Source organism: Chelonia mydas, chromosome 1, assembly GCF_015237465.2.
Source record: "Chelonia mydas isolate rCheMyd1 chromosome 1, rCheMyd1.pri.v2, whole genome shotgun sequence".
NCBI lineage: Eukaryota > Metazoa > Chordata > Testudines > Cheloniidae > Chelonia > Chelonia mydas.
In genome coordinates this window covers 148669629-148685557 of record NC_057849.1, presented here as the reverse complement: position 1 = coordinate 148685557, position 15929 = coordinate 148669629, and the positions used below count along the sequence as shown (strand labels likewise).

At 43.7% G+C, this 15929-nt stretch overlaps 1 protein-coding gene across 3 annotated transcripts in view; it reads right to left on the bottom strand.

The window, feature by feature from the left end:
* Nucleotides 1-1757: 1757 nt before the first annotated feature.
* Nucleotides 1758-15929, bottom strand: part of XK (X-linked Kx blood group) — a 28815-nt gene continuing 14643 nt past the window's right edge. For all 3 annotated transcript variants that reach the window (XM_037902194.2, XM_037902202.2, XM_043538032.1), the window contains one exon: nt 1758-9187. In XM_037902194.2, the coding sequence (XP_037758122.1) occupies nt 8358-9187 (830 nt within the window). In that variant the 3' untranslated portion in view covers nt 1758-8357. The remainder of the gene's footprint in view (nt 9188-15929) is intronic.

Below are 15929 nucleotides of genomic sequence, written 5' to 3'. Positions count from 1 at the left end.
TAGGGCCCACCTTTTAAACTTCCTGTCCTGCCCCGTTGCTTCTAGCATGGGGGTGTGTGGCTTGCCTGGCTCCACCCACCAAGGGGCGGAGAGTGGTACCTCCCTGTCAGGCTCAGAGGGAGGCCACACCACCTCACTACACCCTCTAATAATTTTCAGTGACAAATTAGAATAATAGGAAAAAACATTTCAGCTAGAAGGGTGATTCTTCACTTGACATTAACCCTTTAAATCAATCCTTTGCTTTTGTTATTAATACAGCCTGGGGTAGTGAGGCAGAGAGCAAAATAATGTGTACACACATTATAGTATATGTGTGATTAGTATTATCTGACAGTGCTTATTGTCTCTCTGTAGAGGGACTTACCTGTCTTGGTACTAGGTAAGGCCTCCCCCCATTACCACAGTATCTGAGCACCTCACCACCTTCAGTGTATTAGCTTCACTACACCCCAGTGAGGTAGGGAAGTGCTGTTATGCCCATTGTACAGATGGGGAACGGAGTTACAGAGAGATGAGGTGACCCATACTGGAAGTCTGTGGCAGAGTAGGGAATTGAGTGCAGGTCTCCCAGGCTAGCACCCTGCCCACTGGATCATCATTCATAGTGAGATATAAAATGATCTTAGGGGCTGGTCCTGCAAACATTATCCCAGACTATGGTGTTTACTGAAGTCACTGGGACTGCTCACAGTAGTGAGTACTACAGCTAAAACATTTTAAAGTGACTAGCACTTCTAACTTTTTTTAGTTCTGGAGTGCTTATCTTGAGACTCCTTAAAGGACCCTATCTGAAATCAGCCCCTCTGAAAATCAGGTCCCTCTGAAGAGTCTCAGGATGGGTGCTCAGGCACTCCAAATCACTAGTTGCTTTGGAAAATCTTGGCTGTATTTGGTAGTAAGGATTTGCAGGACTGGCACTTTAGTTGGCAATACTGTGTATCTGCTTTCAAAACACCATCAAATGTGATCAAAAGGTGTCTTAAAATTCCCAAGCATTAGAGTTGAAATGACTCAGCCATATAGCTTAGCATAAAGATGTAATGTATATACTTTTAACCCCTGGAATAGCATTATGTAGCTACACAGTTTAGGGCTGGTTTGGTTTTAACAGAGCACCATTATAAACATAGAATCATAGAAGATTAGGGTTGGAAGAGACCTCAGGAGGTCATCTAGTCCAATCCCCTGCTCAAAGAAGGACGAACACCAACTAAATCATCCCAGCCAGGGCTTTAGCCAAACAAAAATGCTTTGTTTGAACACTGAAGCACACTGTAGGTCTAGGTCTCCAATGGGGTTAACGTAATGTAAAGTCAGATTGTTCTAAATAGCTCTTTGGTGCTAGCATTGGTTTGTTAGATCAAAATTAGAGGAAATAGCATTACTACAGATGAAAGCAAGGCTGTATCCATTTGTAGTTCTAATAATTGTATTCTCTAAATGTAGTTCTGGTGTCTACTTTTCTTTTCCAGGAAAATCTCTTTTCCAGTCCCTTTGTAATGCCTTTTTTCAGCAGGTTCTGAACGCATCTGAGCGGAATCTTGCTAGCAGTCTGCATATAGTATCAACCATTTTCAAGGACATGGAAGCATCTGTACACTCCCATTTTCACAACAGTGACCCTTAAAAAAAGCAACCCTAGAAAAAATGATGTGAATGTTTTGTTGTTCCTTTCTATAATAACACCTATATTCCAATATTGCCTTCATAATGCAATAGACAACAAGGGGAAAAAAACAGGAAGAAATACAGCCTAAAGAACATAAACAAAATTTATTAGGGTCACCGACTGCAGAGCAGCAGATGCAAGCATATAGCTTTGTATTTGTTACAGTTACTGTATTTGGCACAACTCAGGATACAAAACGGACAGTCTGTTTACAAGCACAGCAATGCATACATAACCACGACATAAATATAGTTCAAGTGTCTTTCAGTGAGATGCTATAGTCCTCATTTAATGCTTAGAAGTTCAGAAGGCTGTAGAAGTCAAAGTGAATTAATCTGAAACCTGACTACCTCTGACTCTGTTTTCTGCTTATCAAAATATACCATGCATCATTTTGTTGGACACATCATTTATGGATGATTAAAGTTGTAGACTGACAGGAGAGGTTAGCCAGATGAAAAGATATTTGAAGAAAATTTTCAAAAGCTAATCTTTGAAACATATATTATGTATGGCTATTTTCTGCTAAAATGTGTATGTGGATATTAATTCTCATGAAAGTGAGGACCTAATAGCAGAGGTTTAAGGTAGATGTAGTGTGAGCATGCACTGTGCACTGTTTCCCCACAGAGGTCTTGAATACCCCTAAGGCGAATTCTATTCTTCAGTGAGCTAATCAGCTCTGTACCTGGTCTCAGGTCAAATGTCCTATTTTTGTCCTGAATGTCCTATTTGGAGAAAGTAAAGGCATTTTGCTCTTGGCCAAGATTTTCAAAAGTCACTAGTGATTTTAATTGCCTCAATTTTTGGATGCCCAACTCGGGACACCTTAGAGGAGCCTGTTTTTCAGAGGGTAGCTGCTAGCACTTTATGAAATTCAGGCCTGTCTGAAGGGTTTCAAGTTGGACACCCAAACAGTGGATTTACTTGTTACTTTTGAAAATCTTGGGATACTAAATACAGGCTACCTTGAGAATCGGGAATCTGTGCAGACACCTAGTGCACACCCATACATTAATATGTTTAGACATTATTTTCTATTTATATCTCAAATACATGCTATGCCTGTCTCCGTTTTTTCTGAGTTCACTTTAACCAGAAAGGCACAAAACTGCAATCGTAACTGTTGCTGTATTGCTTAGCTTGTTCATGCAACCATGTGTCCTTTCTAAAATCTCACCAGGCAACAATTGGCATCCTGCAATTGGCTCCCACTTCTAAATGTACTTAATCCTGGCCTGCAGTTAGAGCTCTGCAAGTATGCACTGCATTCATTTATAAATTGAAAATTTCACAAGACCTTGCTACTCAGTTAAGGGGAAATGATTGCCATTTCTGTCAGCAATAATGGGTTCCCACTATGGCCTGGGTCAAATTTTAGCAAAGAATAGAATTGACAATTTTTTCTCTGGTAAAATTTTGCTGTTTTTATAAGATTGGATCTCTCTCCCCCACCTCCACCCCCAGCAATATAGTAGGTTGTCTGGCTGAACAAACTGGAGGGTCCCGCTTCCCATAGTGGCCCGAGATCCCTGGGCAGCTCTTACCACAGCCCAGCTCCGGCTTCTGGCCTGGCCAGGGGGCAGGGCCTTGTGGGAAGAGGAGGAGCTTTTTTGCCTTTTGAAAATGTGGTCACCCTAACTTAGAATAGCACAGGGAATGAAAGAAAATTTCTGCTTTACGTGTTTGGATATTAGCAACTCTTGCAGAGAAAAGCTAGGAGCTGGTATGCTCATAAAAAACTGGTTTTCAGCTATTTTGTTTTAAAATATATATCAGTCTTGCCAACTCCAAGCATTCAGATATGTAGTGCTGGAAAGGACCTTGAGAAGCTACCAAGTTCAGCTCCCTGCACTGACTTTTTATGAGTCAGGTCCCCAAAATCATGAGATTGGCTAAAAACTATGAGATTTAAAATGTGAGTGAGAGAAAGTTATTTTCATTTGCCTTCTGGTTCTTGAGATTTTAGAGGGTCTCATTTTCAATCTTTTCTCTGCAACGATGAGGGCTAGGGTCTTACTTTAAAAAAAAAGGAAAAGCTGAGATTCTCACCCAATCACGTAATTCCATGATCTGGGGCTTGAAGGAAAACATCATGAGATTCGTGATAAAAATCAGAAGAACTGGCAACCCTACAGTCATTTGCCATATAATGTTAGGGTTTCCTTTCCTTATTTGAGTCAAGTCTCTTTATACTGGTAGCTCACTTACAAAGCAACTTTTCTGATTAATTAATATCTTTAGTAGTACATGCTGCCCACTAAGAACACTGATTCCTTTTTCCTTCCCAAGTATACTACCTAGATAACACAAACCCATGTTACATTCTGTCCACATGGACCTGGTGTGACATGAAACATGCCCATGTGGTGTAACCTTAAACTTGGGTTTCTAAAAAGTGAAGTTCTAAGAATTGGGACTGACACAAATATGTTTCATCATTTTAATCAACATTTCTTTGTTTTACAAATATGTGAGAATAGACAAGAACCAGGTCCTGCAAGCCTTCATCTGAAAAATCACACACACACACACACACACACACACAGACAATCATCGCTACCACTGTCCCTTTCTCAATATGAATAGCTAGGTAAAAGCTTTAATTCATGCTCCACACTGACCCACTAGAGTACAGATCTGACACCAGTGTTTCTGATCAGTGACAGTCAATGTTGAAGCAAGGTTTTTTGTGTGGACTCCTAGTCACTACATGCATAGGATCAATGTAACCATTAGTACCCCAGGACAGTCGTGCATCAGAGCCTGACCCATAGTACAATTAGGATGACGGGGAAAATGTGGCTCAACAGCTATCCTTTAAAATACAGAGTCCAACACTGCACAGGGCTTTTGCCTCCAGCCTTCCTTCATATACTCTTCCCACCAGCAGTAAGACAGCTTGATCAAAAATTTATATGGCAGCCGTGTTATCTGATGGGTTTATTTAACCTCCTCTCTTAGATGTAGTGACTGAATATTTGGAGCATGGCAGCCTTAAACAATAACACTTACATGGAAAAAGTATTTGACCTATTATCTCAGATATAATTGGCTACCTCTGCATAGCTAAGGCAAAGGCATCAGAACTGCAACAAAACCCATATATAGTCATCATTATAATTATTTAATATATTCAGTAGCCTCTACATGCATTTCAATAGACCAGTATAAAAATAGTAAACACAGAACATTCTCTAAAAATATGTATATACACAGAACTTCATTATTTGTATGTAAAAGAAAACACTACTCACTATGGCTATGTGTATACTAGACTCTCAGATGTCAACTTCTGCTATTTATTTTAGTGTGGTATAAGTATCTTATTGGCCTGAATTTGGGAAGATCACAGTTTCCCAAATGGCAAAATCACACCACCATTATTTATCCCACATAAACCATATGAATTACAGGGGAAAATGCTTTAGAAATATCTCAGAGAACTGCATTGGTATTATTCTTAATATCCTATTTGTGGGGGAATTCTGCACCACTGCACAATGCAGAATTTGCACAGAAATTCATGTTTTTGCGCAATTTCCTTCCCCCCACCCCAGAAATGGGCTGTAGAGTTGCTAGCTGCTACTAGGGAGCACTGGACCCAGCAGAGCCAGGGGGAGAGGGAGGAAGCTAGAGGGTGCCAGACAGCTGCAGTTCCCCGGACACCCTGAAGGAAGGAGGCACCATGCATGAAACTCTATACAAGCCCTGGAGCCAGCATCAGGCTGCTTCTCCCTCTGGATCCCTGCTCTCTGTGGCGGAGGGGTGCAAGTTTCCGGGCTGGAGGTGCAGCTGGGCTCTGGGGGCGCGTAGGGGATGCGGGTGTCTGGGCTGGGGGCAGGCCCGCAGCTCGGCTCTGGTGGGGAGGGGGTGCGTGTGAGTGTCTGGGCTGGAGGGGGGGGCCTGCAACTGGGCTCTGGAGAGGGAGGGGATGTGGATGTCTGGCCCCCCTGCTGGGCTCTGGCAGGAAGGGGCAGAGGAACTGGGTTGTTGTAGGGGCTTCCTTAACTCTACTCCCGCAGGAATTTTTGTGTGTCTGTATTGTTACAGACATTGGGCTGGTCTACATTGTATAGCTGCTGATAGGTATTTTGAAATGAAATACTAAAATAATTGAAATTGGTGTGATTGTATAGTGTTATTTTGACAAATAAAATATACAGATTTTTCAGAATTTTAAAATATTGTGCACAGAATTTTAACTTTTTTGGCACAGAATTTCCCCAGGAGTAATATCTTTTCTTCAAGGTGAGCTAAACTGCCTTAATTGCCAAGGGGCGAAATGTCAGACCTAGGTGCTAAATTAGCACCTACTTAGGTATTCAGGAACCTACTGATGATTTTCATAATCAATTGGGTGTTTAAATATGAAGTTAGACACCCAACTTCATCAAAGTACAGCAGAACCTCAGAGTTACGAACACCTTGGGAATGGAGGTGGTTTGTAACTCTGAAATGTTCGTAACTCTGAACAAAAACGTTACGGTTCTTTCAAAAGTTTACAACTGAACATTGACTTAATACAGTTTTGAAACTTTACTATGAGAAGAAAAATGCTGCTTTCCCTTAATTTTTTAGTAGTTTACGTTTAACCCAGTACTGTACTGTATTTATTTATTTTTTTTTGGTCTCTGCTGCCGCCTGATTGCTTACTTCCAGTTCCAAAGGAGGAGTGTGTTTAACTGATTACTTCTGGTGTTTGCAACTCTGAGGTTCTACTGTAAGTTGGAAAATACACCCCTGTGTGTCCAACTGTACAGGCTTGAACCGAGAAAAAAAATTCTGCACTATATTCTTAGCTGGTGTAAATCAGTGTAGCTCCATTGAAGACAATTACAGCTTCCACCATCTGTTCCTCTAACTCATTGTTTAAGAAACTTCTGCAAATGATCTAGAATGTTTCTTCTTTACACAGAAATATTGCAGTCTCCCCAAGAACTTATTCCAAACCTACCTGGGGAAGTGGACTAATTGACAGAGTAGGTGTCGACCCCACATGTGAGTCACATGCCCATGCCAAACTCATGCCAAGAAAGCCTTTACACTATCCCACCTCATAAAGTAATGAGGTATTCAATATATATATGCCACATGCACACACACAGACCAAAGTAAAAAAATAATAGCTACACTGTACAAGCGCAGCATGAAAACATTCATTTAGACTCCAGTAATAAAAAGAGCTCAGACTCTTGCAGCATTCTAGGAGCGAGTGCAACTTTCCATGTCTCTGTCCCTACTCCCATCTCATGCCAATTCTGATACAGGTGCATTGATATCATGGTTTCTTTCAAGGACGTCACGTTCTACTTTAAAGCAGAATAGAGACTTAGCCAATGAATGGTAAAGGGGATTCCAGCTAATGAATTCCTATCATTTATTTCCAGTAGCTCCCACAGAGTGTTAGGCTCAGGACAAACACAAGGCGCTGAATCAAACATGAAAGGCTGAATAAGTGAATACATTCTTCAGACTTGCAGTCAATATATTGCATTTTAAAACAAAACAAACCTCTTTTTAAAACGCTCCTAATAAATTGTCTTTCTGGGGTGCCCAGCTGCCAAAGCGTTCTCAGCACCTTATGAAGCACACAAATCATTTTGATTAATCAAGGTGATGTTGTGCCAAAAAGTCTTTAAGCTCCTCTTTTAAAAGGACTCAAATCTGTGGCACTTCTGAAGTCAACAGGGCAAGGTAGTCCAAAATACTGATGCTGTGATAACCAAAACATAACATTAAATGAAAAAGATGGGCTGAATTTCTTTTGCTGCTATACGACCCATTGATATGGAAGCCCCACTCTGCCTCTAGTTAGAGATGGTTCCAGACACACTGTGTCAGGCGTTTGGTAATGTACATGACACCCCGTCCATTCAAGGCTTTAAACATTACAATGTATACTTTAAACTCGATCTGCAAACTAAGAAGTGGCAAATGCAGACAGTGAAAGAGTGCATCAGCCTAATGCCCTCTGGCCATTCTCAGAAATAATCACACTCCAATGCTAGCAGTAGGGAACTGGCCTGCGTCTTAGGCAGCCTAGTACAGAATGCCTTGAAGCAGTCCAGTCCTGATGTCACAAAGGACTGTGGTATGGTATTGCACCAGTCAGGATGTAAAAGCTGGCAAAGAGTCCTGTGGCACCTTATAGACTAACTGACGTATTGGAGCACGAGCTTTCGTGGGTGAATACCCACTTCGTCGGATGCATGTGACGTAAGAGCTGATTATCTTAAAAGCAGAAAACCAGCTAGACCACAGCTAATCATCTACAATTACTAGGTAGTCCAGGACTATGCTCAGCTTCCATGCTGAAGTGGCCTGCTCTCATGATACTCTCTACAAATTGCATTTCCTAGGTCTTCTCATTCTCCTCAGACCTCCTGAAGGAACCAGACCAGGGTCAGGTCCATTTTGTTACTATTTAAAGACATCTCCTGTAGGGATTTCAGACTAAGCAGATGATAAACCTCTGTGTGGAATCACCATGTAATATAAATCCACAGACAGTGGTTGCTGTATGTGTACACACGTCAAGTGTGCCGTATGCGTGTGCATGTCAGAGTACCCATGCAGTACAGCTGGACTGGCAGAAAAATTAACAAGGCTCAGAGTCCAAGGTACACAACGCTTTGGGTAACTGCAGTAGCTTTCCGGTTCTGCCTGCTTGCCACTAGCCACTTTACGCATTGGAAGAAACACTCTGATGCGGATTCCCATTCTGAGACTCATTTGTCTTGTCACTGGCCTGTGAATCGTCACCAGTACCATCCGGTGATTTCAAGCTCGCCTTATCCACAGGCACGGTGGCCTTAGGCGGTTTGCAAGCAAAGCAGAGGTACTTGAAACATGACAGCAAACCTTCTGCAATAGTGGATGAGAAGAGCTTTTTGCAAGGGTGGCAGAACTGGTAGAACACCAGCATGAACAGGATGGCCATGCAATAGCCAATCAGCAGCTGCACGACTAATAAAGGGGCACACACGTACAGGTAGACGTCTGTTTTATAGACATACCACAGCAAGAGGAGGAAGGCATTCTCAGTGAACCGTAGCATATAATATACAGCCAGTCGGTACCAATTTTGGGATTTGTTAATTAAGTCAGGATCATTTAGCTTCAGCTGCACTGCTGACCAGCAGAACACGTTAATGCCAGCATACAAGAAGGTGAGGAGGCACAGTACAATGGTCGTGCCCACCCTGGTCAAAGCCTTCTCTATATTTTCAGGGAAAGGGGACTTGCTTTGCCAAAAGAGAATCCAGGGGTAAAAGAAAAAGCCAAAGAAATTCAGGAGCACCACAGGCAGGACCCAGATTTGAAGCACAGAACTGAAAAGGACCAAGACTACAACCCGGGTGGCAATCTCAAAGCTTCTCCAGAGGAATATGCAGAGGTAGGCTGCAGCTTTCACGCTGATGTCATAATCATCATACTTAATCTTAATAGCCAGGATATTGCAGCGTAATGCACCATATACAATCGACAGCAGAGAAAGGACCATGAAGATGCCTGGGAAAAGAAAAGATTGTCAGAACTTTCTGTTTTAGCAAATGTTAAATGCAACACATTCAGGTAGTACAAAGCAACTGGAAAGCTACTTTAACAGGCCAGCCGGGAACTTCCCTTCTCTAGTGCAGTGGTCCCCAAACTGTGGGGCATACCCCTTATAGGGCGTGGAGGAATGTTTGGGGAGGGGGCGTTCAGTGCGGCCCAGGCCAGCCCTCCCAAGGCGTGGGGAGCACCACCCAGCCCTGCTCTGCCCTCAGCCCAGCTACCCCCCCAGCCACAGCTCCACTCCATCCCCAGCCGCAGCTCCGGCCCCAGCCGCAGCTCCACTCTCCCTTCACTGTGTCTAGGGCTGCCAACTTTCTGACGGTAGAAAACCAAACACCCTTGCCCTGCCCCTGCCATTTTCACCTGGCTGGGGCAGGGGGTTGGGGTGTGGGAGGGGGCTCTGGGCTGGAAGGTAGAGCTGAGGGGTTTGGAATGTGGGAGGGGGATCGGGGCTGGGGCAGGGTGTTAGGGTGCAGGAAGGTGTTTGGGGTCTTGCTTACCTCAGGCGGCTCCCGGAAGCAGCTGGCATGTCCCTCTGGCTTCTAGGCACAGGGGCAGCCAAGGAATTCTATGCGCTGCCCCCATCTGCAGGTGACACCCCCACAGCTTCCACTGGCCACAGTTCCCAGCCAATGGGATCTGCGGAGCCAGCGCTCGGGGTGGGGTCAACACGCGGAGCCCCCTGGCCGTCCCTGCACCTAGGAGCCGGAAGACATGCTGGCTGCTTCTGGGAGCCTCATGGAGCCGGCAATGGCTGCGGCCAACCGGGCTTTTAGTGGCCTGGTCAGCTGTGCTGACCAGAGCCACCAGGGTCCTTTTTCGACTGGGCATTCCAGTTGAAAACCAGACACCTGGCAACACTAGCTCTGGCCCCAGCCCAGCTCCGCCCTCACTCCCTCTTCACCCCCAGCCCAGATCCGCCTCTAGCCACAGCTCCTCCCCTCTCCCCAGTTCTGCCCCCGGCTCCACCTTCAGCCTACGTTCCTCTGCTGAGCCAACTAGGGGGTGTGGACAGATGCCATTACTGGTAAGGGGGGGAGGGGGGCGACAAGAAAAGTTTGGGCACCACTGTTCTAGGGGAATCCCTAGGTAGTATGCAGCCATTCTACACCACCCACGTCCTTTCACTGATGTAGGAAGTGTGGTCACAGTGGGTGGGAGCATCACCAGACTGCACTGTGCTCCGGCAATCCAGGGCTGACAAAATGGCCCCTATGGAGTTGTTTATAGCCAGCACAAGTTAGAGCCTCTGAGGTTATTCTAGCTTCTGCCAAGGGCTAAACCAGCTCCTGGACGGCCCCAGGATTGCAGGATAAGGGGAGCAGAAAAGTAGGAGAAAGCAATGTCTGTCCCATTCTCTGCAAAAGGAAACAGTCTAGCAATTGTGATCAAAACATACTACCTCACTCTTACAGAGGGAGCCCTTCTCCCTACCAAACCTGCACACTAAAAACAAGGGTGAATTTGGTGGCAGCTAATACCTAGTTCATTTTTCCATGAATGGAAAAGATCTAATTAACTACACTGTGTGAATAGGAACAAGAGGCTGCTAGACAACTCTGACACCACATTCTACAGGCCATTACCCTCTGACCCCACTGAGGATTACCAAAAGAAACTACACCATCTGCTCAAGAAGCTCCCTAATGCAGCACAGGAACAAATCTATACTGACACACCCTTAGAGCCCCAACCAGGGGTATTCTATGTGCTATCCAAAATCTATAAACCTGGGAATCCTGGATGCCCCATCATCTCAGGCATTGGCACCCTGACAGCAGGATTATTTGGCTATGTAGACTCTCTCCTCAGGCCCTACGCTACCAGCACTCCCAGCTATCTTCGAGACACCACTGACTTCCTGAGGAAACTACAATCCTTTGGTGATCTTCCAGAAAAAAACATTTTAGCTACTCTGGATGTAGAAGCCCTCTACACCAACATTCCACACAAAGATGGACTACAAGCCATCGGGAATAGCATCCCCGATACCATCACGGCAAACCTGGTGGCTGAACTTTGTCCTCACTCACAACTATTTCAGATTTGGAGACAATTTATACCTTCAAGTCAGCGGGACTGCTATGGGTACAATCATAGAATATCACAGGGTTGGAAGGGACCTCAGGAGGTCATCTAGTCCAACCCCCTACTCAAAGCAGGACCAATCCCCAATATTTGCCCCAGATCCCTAAATGGCCCCCTCAAGGATTGAACTCACAAGCCTGGGTTTAGCAGGCCAATGCTCAAACCACTGAGCTATCCCTCCCCTGCATGGCCCCACAGTATGCCAACATTTTTATGGCTGACTTAGAACAACGCTTCCTCAGCTCTCGTCCCCTTATGCCCCTACTCTATTTGTGCTACACTGATGACATCTTCATCATCTGGACTCATGGGAAGGAGGCCCTTGAGGAATTCCACCAAGATTTCAACAATTTTCACCCAACCATCAGCCTCAGCCTGGACCAGTCCACACAAGAGGTCCACTTCCTAGACACTACAGTGCAAATAAGCGATGGTTACATAAACACCACCCTATACCGGAAACCTGCTGACCGCTATACTTACCTACATGCCTCCAGCTTTCATCCAGACCACATCACATGATCCATTGTCTACAGCCAAGCTCTAAGATACAACCGCATTTGCTCCGATCCCTCAGACAGAGACAAACACCTACAGCATCTCTATCAAGCGGGTGAAGTGAAGAAACAGATTGACAGAGCCAGAAGGGTACCCGGAAGTCACCTACTACAAGACAGGCCCAACAAAGAAAGTAACAGAACGCCACTAGCCGTCACCTTCAGCCCCCAACTAAAACCTCTCCAGCACATCATCAAAGATCTACAACCTATCCTGAAGGACAATCCCTCACTCTCACAGACCTTGGGGGACAGGACAGTCCTTGCTTACAGACAGCCCTCCAACCTGAAGCAAATACTCACCAGCAACTACACACCACACAACAGAACCACTAACCCAGGAACCAAACCCTGCAACAAACCCTGGTGCCAACTCTGTCTACATATCTATTCAAGGGGCACCATCGTAGGACCTAATCACATCAGCCACACCATCAGGGGCTCGTTCACCTGCACATCTACCAATGTGATATATGCTATCATGTGCGGGCAGTGCCCCTCTGCCAAGTTCATTGGCCAAACTGGACAGTCTCCACACAAAAGAATAAATGGACATAAATCTGACATCAGGAATCATAACATTCAAAAACCAGTAGGAAAACACTTCAGTCTCCCTGGTCACTAAATAACAGACCTAAAAGTTGCAATTCTTCAACAAAAAAACTTTAAAAACAGACTCCAGCGTGAAACTGCAGAACTGGAATTAATTTGTAAATTGGACACCATCAGATTAGGCCTGAATAAAGACTGGGAGTGGATGGGTCATTACAAAACCTAAACTTAATTTCCCCAATACTAATTTCCCCCTATTGTTACTCACACCTTCTTGTCAACTGTGTGAAATGGGCCACTCCCATTACCACTTCAAAAGTTATTTTTCCTCCCTTGGTATCCTGCTGTCAATTGAATTGCCTCGTTAGACTGACCTCACATTTGGTGAGGGAACTCCCATCTTTTCATGTATTTATACCTGCTCCTGTATTTTCCACTCCATGCATCTGATGAAGTAGGTTCTAGTGCACGAAAGCTTATGCCCAAATAAATCTGTTAGTCTCTAAGGTGCCACAAGGACTCCTCGTTGTTTTTACTGTGTGGTCAGTTGATCAGACACAGATCAGAGGCTGTCACTGGCACCCTATCCAGTGTGATCATAAAGGTTACTTGGGGGAGTTACCTTTGGGCATGGGATTTTGGCAATGATGCTCTACAGCTATGGAATCAACCACCCATCCATTAGTGGCTAGTGGTAGGCCAAGTTAGTTTTTTAAATCACAGCTCACAGTGCTTTATGTCTGATGCTACTTTTATCTGGCTGTAAATTAGGAAACACCTTGAGACATTTGTAAAAAAAAACAACAAAAAACAAAACCCCACAAACACAATATAAATGCTTCAATAAAATAATACTTTGCAATAGCATAGTGCTTTTCAACCTAGGATTTCAAAACGATTTACAAAGGTATTATTATCCCTATTTTCTAGATGGGGAATGCTGAGGAAACCAAAAGATTTAAAGTGTTTTTTCCAAACTCTGTTGTCTGTGCAATATCTGTCTGAGGTACTTATATCCTTCCCTTTCTCCCCCCACCCACACTGCAGTATCTGAGTGCCTCATAATGTCTAATGTATTTATCCCTCATAACACCCCTGTGAGGTAGGGAAGTTTTACCGAAGGGGAACTGAGGCACAGAGACTTGCTGAAGGTCACAGAGGAAGTGTGTGGTGGAGCTGAGAATTGAACCCACGTGTTCCAGGCCAGCACCCTAGCCAAAGAACCTCCTTTGTCTCCTTGTGGAAAAGATATACGTGGCATCAACTGAACATTTATTCACCTGACTACATTTTATGTTCTTTATTTTTCCGGCTCCCCCAAAATTATAGAACCTTCCAGACTGAATTTAGAGATGCTGACTTGTAGCTATGGAAATCCATCCTTCTGTATTTCCCCCACACCTACTTATGGTTCCCCAAGTGAAGGGGCTTCATTGTTATTTAAACGCAGCAAAGAGTGTTTGGTGTCTGGCACCTAGAGTGACAGCAGCTGGCACTACAGCAAGGCTTTGTGCTGCCAGGATGGGCATCTCCCAGGCACTTAAAGCAGCAAAGTGCGGCCTCTCGCCATGACAAGAAATGGAGACGGGAGTTCGGAACTGTCACGCAGCATCTGAACTCAGTGTCATGTGAAACCGTGACAGCAGCATTTTGATACTCCATAATATCAGCTGCTAAAGTGCTTTTTTAGCTGACTACTGGGATTTGAGCTGTGAATTAAGATACTGAAAAAATGCATCAGCAAACTCAAATAAATGAGAACAGAGTTCTCAGACCTGATGCCTAAAGTTAAGGCTCCTCAATCTATAATTAGACACCTAAAAATAGGTGGCTTGATTTTTCAGAAATGCTGAGCAGCCACAAAGCTGTTGGGCACTGCATACGTTCGGCCCCCATGAAAATCAGGCCACTTTTATTTTAGGTGTTGAATTATAGATTTAGGACTCAAGTTTTAGGCATCCATGTTTGAAATTTTTAGACTTCACCTTTGCATTTTCATACAAGGGAGTGTTTTAAATGCAAACAATTAAAGTAAAACCAATAAATTATACAGTCATTTCTTTTAGGGTTTAGGGGAAAATATTTGCTGAATATTAAACTAACTGGTGATGCTACAGCATATTCTATTTTATTAGATAAAATAAGATAAACAGATCAGGTAGATCTCAATTGCTATGCCAATTATTTTAATTTAGTACTTAGCAACCAATGCTGTCTGCAACCTTCAATTAGTTTATGCTTCGTTATCCTACAAAAGGACCAGATTCACTTCTTTATTACAGCTATTTAACCATGCTCATGAGGTTCTTCTATTTAAAGGAATTAATCTCTGAACATGACTCTGTAAGAAATGGAGCTATTTTAGGATCTTGGAGTAACTAGTGGGATTTTCCTTGTACATTTTTAACTACCAGTGTGTCCTGAAACATCTCTCAATTCATTCGGAATAGAACATCCGACAAGGAATTACCCATGAATCTAGACACCCAATATCAGTTTGTAAGGCTGAATAGCAACTACAATGGCAATATGCATGTTCCATTATGGGGAAGGATTTCTCCAGTAAAATGTATTTTGTTTTTGCTTGTTTCTCACTTGATTTTTCTGCAGTTTTTCCTTAAAAACAAATTCTTATGTTTTGTACATGGTATGAGGATTTTTTAAAACATTATCTCCTACAGAATACAGTACTGGCCAAAAGTAGAACAGCAAGTGAACACAGTTATGAATACCAATGAGAGCCTGTCCTTTCAGCACTCTTAGAAATCTTTTCTCAAGTTCAGAACTGGCTCTTATTTTTAAGAGCTAATTAAGCAAAAAATCATTTTTGCAATTTTTTTTTATAGAGTGAATGCTCTCACTAAAACTTTTTCCTGGCTCAGAAAGATTGTACTGAAAAGCTGCCTGCCACCTGTTTGATAAGCTGGCAAGCGTTCAGAACACTACCTGGTCCCCCTTTAGTGATTCAAAAAAAAAAAAAATCTCTTTAGCCCATTTGCCCTCACAGCTCCTGGAAGCTACTTCCTATTCTGAATGGGTATTTTCCCATTGGTAGCAATCATGTACAGCATCAGGTTGTAGCCCAAGCTTGCTCTATACCCGAAGACCCATGCTTGTAACAGCCTACCTGTCATCAATTCAAATGCCACAATCAAGCCAGTGGGAATGATACTGTGGGGCAGCCAGGGAGGAAAATGTAAAGGAGTAACATTGCCTGCAGTGGACATGTCCCTGGCTCAGCACCCACTATGAAGATCAGTGAGGAAATGAGGGGATGATGGAGTCAAAGATTTTTCCCCTGAAGCTGTCCTAAGTCCCTCGACTGCAGTGCTGTGTGATAAAGGATTCCACTCTCCTTGGAAGATTGGGGCAATATTCTTTTTAAGAACCAGTAGTTTGAGTGACATTCTACTTCTAGCACTCCTAAGTTTTTGATTTTTTAATGACTTATGGCTGACAAAACCTGTCCGTCCTCACCTCTTAGTAACATGAGGGTGACT